General features: G+C 37.8%; 1 protein-coding gene across 3 annotated transcripts in view; it reads left to right on the forward strand.

Annotated features, from left to right (window-relative positions):
* Positions 1-9,079, forward strand: part of WFS1 (wolframin ER transmembrane glycoprotein) — a 33,963-nt gene extending 24,884 nt beyond the window's left edge. For all 3 annotated transcript variants that reach the window (XM_082051641.1, XM_082051642.1, XM_082051643.1), the window contains 4 exons: positions 142-312; positions 964-1,044; positions 4,582-4,727; positions 6,370-9,079. In XM_082051641.1, coding sequence (XP_081907767.1) covers positions 142-312; positions 964-1,044; positions 4,582-4,727; positions 6,370-8,178 — 2,207 coding nt within the window. In that variant the 3' untranslated portion in view covers positions 8,179-9,079. The remainder of the gene's footprint in view (positions 1-141; positions 313-963; positions 1,045-4,581; positions 4,728-6,369) is intronic.
* Positions 9,080-9,535: the final 456 nt, after the last annotated feature.

Genomic DNA, 9,535 nt, shown 5'->3' on the forward strand with positions numbered 1-9,535 from the left:
AGGTAATTTACTTAGGCAGTCAAGATGTGAATGAAACTTGAGAAGTTTCAGACTCAACTGAGAAAAATAAATTGTGGGCAAATCTGTCATTTCTGCATGAATGTGGGATAATAGTTTGTAATGTATTTTTCTTTTCTTGAGGCATCACTTCTGAGAATGAGCAAGAAGTGAAAAAGTTATCATCTGAGACTGACTTGGAGAGAGCTGTGAGGAAAGCTGCCTTAGTCATGTACTGGAAATTAAACCCAAAAAAGAAGAAGCAGTTAGCAGTTTCTGAACTGCTGGAAAATGTTGGGCAAGTTGACAATGAAGGTTTGTTTATGAACTGATTTATGGTATTAATAAAATACAGAATTACAGGCACGAGGTAACAGTAAAATTGTATGATCTACTTAAGAAAAAGTGTTCATGACTCCAACTCTCTTTTAATAACTGTGTTCTCTGGACCAGTAAAATTAGTTCACAGCGGCCTGACAACTCTTGGTCTAGGTTGTGATTCAGTTCAGCTCTCATTCGAGTGACCAAATATTAAAAATATCTTGATTCAACACTCACTATCCTTGGAAAATAAATCTTTTATGGCTTTGCTGTGTTTGATATTTTTTTTTTCCTTAGCAGTCATTCTGATTATGTTTTACTAGATATTTCAATTTACAAACCCAGTCTTCAAGACATCTGGTTCACTCTGCCATTGCAACAGTATATGTTAGCTATGCCAATGCTGTTGCCTTTTCTAATACAGTAATAGGAATATAGAGAGCTATATAGCCACTTCTTACCTGTTTATGTTTTTCTTATCCTGAATTTGAGGAAATTGAGATTTTTCTGAAATTCAGAAATTTCAGATTCTGATTCAGAAATTCAGTCAGCTCCAGATATTGTCACTTGAAGAGCGTTCTGGTTATTGTTTGATCACTTTAACTAACTGCTTTGACTTTCCATAAACTTCTGTTACTGAACCAGATGGTGAGAAGCAACCTGGCCCTGTCCCCAAATCGGTGCAGAAGCAGAGACGAATGCTGGAGCGATTAGTGAGCAGTGAATGTGAGTGCCTGCTCCTGCTTTTCAACTTTGCCTGTGGTTTTGGTTTCTATTATGTTTTTCTAAGCAATTTGGTGCTGCCACAGTAAGAATGTATAGTAAGTTTTCATTGCTATAAACTGCTAGTGCTAGTTTATTATATGTGCCATGTAAATCCACGTGTGAACTCACAGAAGGCATCACCGTTACAGTCAACTTGTCAGTGATTAGTATACATTTGTTATTTTTATATTCTTGCCCTTTCAGCACTTACAAGTCTATTCTTAGTTCTAAACTATAGTAAGCTTTCTGATTACAATAAGATAATTAATTATGCAACTATTTAATGCCAGCCGGTCCCCCATTCTATTTGCCTTGCTTCTGTTTGCTGTTCCCTTATAATTAATGTTTGTCTTTTCATATTTGTTCAAGAATTGATATAAGAAGGATGCATCAAGATATTTCTTTCATAACTTAGGAGGAGCTTCGTTCATATAGCGGGGAGAATTAACTCACACAGGGTCAGATTTGTAGACCAAATCTTTGAGTTTTGTAAGGTATGGTGGGGTGACAGGTTGGAATTGAGATAAAAGTTCTCACTAGCCTTACATACCTAAGAAATGCTTCTATGCTGTTGGGCCTTAAGGAGGGAAGTCAAATTGTAAAATTAAGAAAATGAATTAGAAACAATGCAGCATGTGTAGTTTTTCAAGAATCTTACCTAATATAAGGTTTGATTAGTCATTGTCAGGAAAATCTCACATTCTTGAAACGCAGTAAGTCATATGGAGCATTTGGCTAGATGACCTTTAAAGGTCCCTTTCAACCCAAATCCCAAAGTATTCTATGAATCTATGATATTAAATACTTCTAGATCAGTTCTTGAAGAGCACTTTTAAATGTCGCAAGCCATATCACTTACTAATATGACTGTGGTTGAGATTATGTTTAACTGAAGTGTCGTATGTGGATTGGTGAGCCACATCTGGGCGTTTGCACTTTAAGCTCCTTGAAATATTAGATTTACATTTCATTAGGCTGGTTTGGCCTTCAAGGATTGTGTTCATTACATGGGTCACTTCTGAAACTAACATTCCTAAGAAGAGTGGAGTGTTTCAGTTTTACGTTGACTTTCAAAGAAGTAAAAGAGGAAGAGGGCCGTGTGCCTGTGTACAGGACTGAGGGAGTAGGTGACAGAGAAATAGTATTTTGGAGACCAGGCTCCTGGTCCTATTAAAACTTCCATGAGAGCAGGTCAGCTGCTCTTGTGACTTGTCTGCCACTGCTGGGAGTAGTCCTTCAAGGATATGACTATTATGGTTCATTGTCTGGTCATCACAAGGCAGATCTGTCAGGGTCCATTGGATCCATGTTTCATTGGTGCTTACTGGATGACACTGGTGTCCTTTCCATCCCTTAGCTGAACTGGCACATGCTGATAGAGCGTGAGCGCAAAGCAAGTAATTTTGTTCTGGATTATTCAGTAATTCAAAGAATGTCAGACAAGGAACTGGCAATTTTTTTTTAAGGCCTAAATGGCAGATAAAATAACAGGAGAGTAAATGAACCTATATGTAAGCGTAGGCAGAAATTGATGTGCATATTTTTCTTTTTCTACGGCAGATGGGGGAGGCAGGGGAATTTGTCATAACCAAATTGAAGAAAAAAAATCTATGAATAATAAAGTAGAATCTACAACATACGCTTTTTATATCAATTTAAGAGACACTTGGGTGACAAAATACTAATAACGTTTAAAAACGAAAAGTTTTCATCAAACACTTACAGTGGGAGTTAAGCTGTTACCTCTTCTCCAGAGAGCTTTTATCTTTTCACAGATGAGTAAGACATCTGTTACTCTCCAGCGTTTACTTCTCTAATCCACTGAGTTTCTACATGTATCTTGCCAGCCGGAGGTTCTTTCTTTGGTTTTAATACATTGCCAATACTTGGAAGATAATTTCTAAGCTAGATTTGTGTTTGCAGATATCTGATCTGGGCTGTCCTTAATGGAGGTTTAAACAGAAGATTAGAGCTGACATTTTCAATGGACAGTTGTTGTGTGCCTGAGAGTATACGTGTCATTCCTTTTGATAGGCCATCTATACATAGTAAATTAATGATTCCTTCCCTCTTAGGATGTCCCTTGGTCCTGTAAAAGTGCCATTAAGGAATTTTTGTGAGGTTCTAACCATGCTTGCTTGCTGATGCCACGCCAAAAAAACCTGTGTTACCACTGTATATTTTGTCCCAATAGGACAACACATTTAGATGACACATTTGGTATCAGGCTTGATCTGAACCACACCAAGACAGCTATGGAGTCTCACTGATTTTTTTGTGCAAATGTTGTCACCTTACAGTCTGTGAATTATACGAACAGTTAGCAAAAATAAATCTTGTTTCTTGGGAGGCAAGCCAGATGGTACTTTGTGGGACATACAGGTTCTTTGGGGGATAGTGACAAGGGGGGAACTAAAAGGCCAAGGAAAAGGCAACTTCCATGTTGTAAGATTAAAGCAAAAAATAGATTGTAAGCTGAACTCTTTCAACACCTCTCTTTCTGTGGCAAGTATCTTGACAAGAACCCTGTCTTTTGTTCTATATCTACAGTGTTTTCAATATCAAATAGTGCTATATTTATATATAACATATATATAACTTCTACAAATGTAGCATTTTTTAAATAAAAATTAATAGTCTAAAACCCACTAATCCTCTGATTTTAAATTTACTGAAGCAGTTCAGTTTTCTTTCTCTTTAAAATCTCGAACCAGTATTAAGCAGGCCAGCTTTCATATCTTTGTATCAGCTGACTAGCTAAACTTACTGTGTAGGAGGTGTGTTACAGATTTTTGTCATTCAAAACTCTTTCATATCTACAGCGATGTCATTTGCTTTAGTGTATGGAAAAATTTGCTGTTAATTGTCCTTTACAAACGGCATCAAGCTTGTCTGCCATGGAAACTAGCTAATCTATGCTAACGTAAGGAACTGGCTGTGAGAAGAGTTTGAAGCAGCGTATAAATCATCTTCTGTCTTGCAGCACCCCTAGAGTTTTCAGAAGTAACCTCTTGCCTCCTTTCTGCTCACAGGAGTGGATAAGAATCTTCCACAGCAGAGTGATAAATTTTGTCTCTGTGCACAACTGAGCAACGTATATTTAGTTGCTGGCTTTCTGTTTTAGGTCACAGTTGCTACAGTTTGGGGAAGGCCCTTTGTATAGTCACACAGTATATTAAATTAATACATTGTAAGTGATCTGTGTTTAGTCTTGTAGATATGAATAACTGGGCATTTTCCATAATTATATGTCTGACTTATGAACTCAGAAAAATGACTGTTAAGTGTCAAATCAGTATCGCTGGCACAAGCAGCTGCTTGTTTTCAGCACAGGTCACAGAACAAGTTGCAATGTAAGCCTGTGTTATCAGTTGTTCAGTTCTTGAAGCCCAGAGCAGATCTTCTTTAATATCAGGAAAGCACATTAATATTCCAACTCATAACCAGTACAGTTTTGTAGTGATACTATTAACTCTAAGTCTTCATTTTATCTTTTAGCTAAAAAATTTATTGCTTTGGATGACTTTGTTGAAATTACAAAGAAGTATGCAAAAGGAATCATCCCATCTAACCTGATTGTGCAGGAGGAGGAAGATGATGAATTGGCAGGGAAGACTCCTGAAGAGTTACCCCTGCGGCTGAAGGTAAAAAGGAAATACTGAACAGATTATGTTGAAGGCCTTTTAACTTACACATTTCAGACAAGTCAGAGATGACTTGCACTTCATTATTAAAGCTGATGTTTAGTTTATATAGGTCAGTATGAGAATCATTGCTATAATTTTTTTTTTACTTGACTTCATATAAGTTTACAGTTTCACATATATGAGTTGTATTTAAGAGAAAGGGATAATGGTTTTCTCTGGAAGAAGGCAATCTACCTTCATTACATCTCAGTGAGGATGTAAATGTTCCTATCATAACTACCATATTTTTATTATAGGTGTTATTAAATGCTTCATATCTTTCTTGTTTAAACAGGAGCAAGCAGGTGGGAAAAATTATCCATAGCCTTGAGGTGTGAAAAGGTTGTAATGGTAGAACTTGTTAGTGGTTTACTATACTGATAATTCTGTAGGTAGTGAAAAAAGAAGGGAAAATTAAGGTGCATGTATTCTTTACTGGTATAAATTTTGAGCAAGGTAGGGGATCTCTAGCTGCTGACAGGAGAGATTTTGTTGTAATTGTTGTCATTTTGTTGTCCATTATCATATGGTGGGGGTGAAAAAAGGGGAAGGGGATGAGGGGTATCTCTTTCCAATCTTTTGAATAACTAATATTCTGAAAGAGATGCATTTATGAAGAAGAACAGGAACACCTACTAAATATGCTAATGAATATGCTTATGCATCATGTGTGTTGTTCCAGTTCATCACAATGCATAGATACTTGAAGCATTCTTGGCCTTTCCCTTGAACTAATTAATACAAAAGCTTAAGTTCCAGGAAAACATAAAAGCTATGGTTTTATGGGAGAAGGAGGATTATTTGCATCATCTAATGTGCAGATGCAATATTTGAATATGTGTTTGAAAAATCTTGTACCTTTGTCTTGATCCTATGTAAAGCTTGTGGTTGGTCATAGGGAGAGGATTTGATCCAGCAGTGCCTCTGTTCAGTGACTGTGTTGGAAACTGCCACGTAACATAGGTAGAACTTTAAGGTCCTGGACAGTCACTGTTCTGGAGTTAAAAGAATCCTTAAACACGTAGCAACTGTAGTTAAAAGATATTCCTGCTGCTTTGAAACCAGGTTTTGACAGCTGCATCTCTGGATGCCTTAAAGGTAAACCAAAACTGTAAAGACTTCCTGTAAGTGCATATGAGTCATATACACTACTTCCTGTAGTCTCTATGCAGTTCAGAATGTATATATGATCCTTGCAGAACACTGGTAGATTCAAGTGCTTTAAAGCTGCAGTACTCACAGCTCAAGTGATGACTTAAGACAGTACAGGACTCCAGCCATGTAGTTTATCTTCAGTATGAAGCTAGCAGAGCAGAATATTTGACTGAGAAGCCATTTAATTATATGTGTCAAAGGTAATGAAATACATGTTTCCTGAAATCAAAATCGCCTCTGAGCTTCGTCTGACTGAATTAATCAAAATAGAGCTAATAATATCAGACAAAGTAATCTCATTTTATTGGCAACATTTGTCTGAAATATAAATCTTTCCATCTCAGCTGAGGTTAGATGACTGACTGCTACTGCTTCAGCTAAGAATATCTGTGATATAAGGATATGAAACTGCTCATAAGTAAAATGCTTCTTTCTCTCTTTCCAGGTTGTAAAATATCCACTTCACGCCATTATGGAAATTAAAGAATACCTTATAGATATTGCATCAAAGGCAGGAATGCATTGGCTGTCTACCATTGTTCCAACACACCATATCAATGCTCTCATCTTTTTCTTCATCATCAGTAATCTGACAATTGATTTTTTTGCCTTCATTATTCCATTAGTCATATTCTATTTGTCCTTCATTTCTATGGTGATTTGCACACTGAAAGTTTTTCAGGACAGTAAGGCTTGGGAAAACTTCCGCGCTTTGACTGACTTACTGCTTCGTTTTGAACCAAACCTAGATGTTGAGCAAGCTGAGGTGAACTTTGGATGGAATCACTTAGAGCCATATATTTATTTTTTACTCTCAGTATTCTTTGTCATTTTTAGTTTCCCTATAGCAAGCAAAGACTGTATACCATGCTCAGAGTTAGCTACCATCTCGGTTTTCTTCACAGTGACAAGTTACATGAGTTTAAGCACATGTGCAGAACCTTACACACGAAGAGCATTAATGACCGAGATAGCAGCAGGTTGCTTATCCCTGTTGCAGGTATTACCTGGGAATTTTGGCTACTTGAAATTCCTGGGTAAAACCTTCTTTACTGTTCCTGTAGGCCATTTCTTTGTGATAAATGTAAGCATCCCATGCCTTCTGTTCTTGTACTTGTTCTATCTTTTCTTTAGAATGGCACAACTACGGAACTTTAAAGGCACCTACTGCTACCTGGTCCCATATCTGGTCTGCTTTATGTGGTGTGAGCTCTCTGTGGTCATTCTGCGGGAGTCCTCTGGCATTGGGCTCGTTCGTGCATCAATCGGTTATTTTCTGTTTCTCTTTGCACTCCCAGTACTGGGTGTGGGCATTGCACTGATGTGTCTTATCCATTTCATTAAGTGGTTTGTGTCTCTGGAGCTCATGAAAATTGTAGTGACTCTGGTTTTGTGTACTGTTCCTTTGCTCTTCCGATGGTGGACAAAAGTTAACGTCTCTCTAGTCGACGTGGTTAAATCCCTCACTCGAAGCTCAATCGTGAAACTCATTCTGGTGTGGATTACAGCTGTAGTGTTGTTCTGTTGGTTCTATGTGTATCGGTCAGAGGGAATGAAAGTTTACAACTCCACCTTGACATGGAATCAATACGCTTTCCTCTGCGGACCCCGCTCGTGGAAGGAGACTAACATGGCACGTACTCAGATTTTATGTAGTCACCTGGAAGGACACAGAGTGACATGGACTGGGCGGTTCAAGTATGTTCGTGTTACGGAAATCGACAATAGTGCAGAATCTGCAATAAACATGCTTCCACTTTTTATTGGTGATTGGATGAGATGTTTGTATGGTGAATCCTACCCTCTTTGTGACCCCAAAAATGTCACCTTGGAGGAGGAAGAATTGTGTCGTCTGAAGTATTTGACAAAGCATAACTGCCACATGAAAATGTTTGATCGGTACAAATTTGAAATAACTGTGGGCATGCCTTTCAGTAGCAAAAATGGAACCAAGTCTATAGAGGAGGATGATATAACCAAAGATATTGTGCTGAAGGCAAGCAATGAGTTTAAAAAAGTGTTGTTGAACTTGAGGCAAGGAAGTATAATTGAATTCAGCACAATTCTGGAGGGTCGTCTTGGCAGTAAATGGCCTGTCTTTGAACTGAAAGCAATCACTTGCTTGAATTGCATGTCTAAACTCTTACCTGCAGGGAGGCATGTGAAAATAGAGCATGACTGGAGGAGCACAGTGCATAAAGCCATTAAATTCGCTTTTGATTTTTTCTTCTTCCCATTCCTGTCAGCTGCATAATGAGCTCTCGTATTGGTTCAGTGGTATCTTCAGTGTACGCTGCATTTACACTACCAAAGGTTTGGCTCCTTAAAAGGGAAGAAAAGAAAAAAAAACCACAACAACAACTTGCTGTAGCAATGCTCAAAATGTATGCTAATGTAGAGCATTGGTTGACTTTTGTAAGTGTACGCTGTATATCCTGACTTTAAACCCTGTATGACTGAAGTAATATATACCAGTTTAATATTATAAATGAATGCAGGGAATTGCTGCTGACTAATTGCATGGAGACTATTTTGTCCAAAATGGGTATGTATTTGCCTGTGGTACAACACTAGATGCATTCACTGGCTCAATGTTAAAAGCACTTTACTCTTTAAATATTCACAACGTGCCCATTTGTATTTTCACAGGTATGATTTAGAATAGGTAGCTGACAACAGCTTATGTTGCATATATTGCTAGTATTTATTTGGTGTTTTCTAGAAAAAAGTGATCTTATAGTCAGTACCTGGTGGTGATATCTGCGTACAGAACTTGTTTCAGTATTTGTCCAGAAGATAGTGACTTCAATTTTTTTTGAAAGGGCACACTATTTCACACCCCAGCAAGGCTGTAAAAAGTCGTCAAGTGTCCATTTTGCATTAAATATTGTGTACAAAATATGCTATTTGTTCTGATTGGTTATGATAGCTACACATATGACATTAAGGTATAATCCCTGCTGGTGTTTGGAGGGCGAACACCAGAGAGTGAGGCTGGTATTGAGATGGTGCCAGTAACACACAAGCCAAAGCAACTGAAAATAGTACCTAAAAGTCTACAGTGGAAACTGAAGTAGTACATTTGTTTAATGATTTGTATTGTGCAAATAAACATAAAATACAAACTCGAATTAAATGGGTACAACATTTGTTCATTGTGCTTTGATTTTGTGAGCAGTTGTTTATGTTGTGCTAATAACAGCTTTCACTGCAAAATACCATGTAGAACATTTAAAATTTTGGGGTGTGAGATACTTGTAGTTTTACTTCACATTATTTGCAAGCTAGCAGTGAAATCGGAGTATGCCGGGTGAAGTTTTTGTAGCTCAAAAATCCAGACATGGCCCTTACCCCTGCTTTCATTGTGACTTACTACCGTTTTTAACCATTGGATGACTGTATTTCACAGATGCATCATGCTGTTAATATTTCCCTCACTACATTTCCACTGATGGTGCATTAGACCCTATTTGCTTTTGCATATCAGTCCTCACTAGGGGATTGGGGCAGGGGCGAGTGTTATCAGTGAAAACTCTTGATAGGGAAAGGGAAATCTTGGGGAAAATGAGGCACGTGGCTGCGCTCCAGCTGTGATCACCCTCTTGAACATC

This window comes from Streptopelia decaocto, assembly GCF_964273445.1.
Source record: "Streptopelia decaocto genome assembly, chromosome: 4".
Lineage (NCBI taxonomy): Eukaryota > Metazoa > Chordata > Aves > Columbiformes > Columbidae > Streptopelia > Streptopelia decaocto.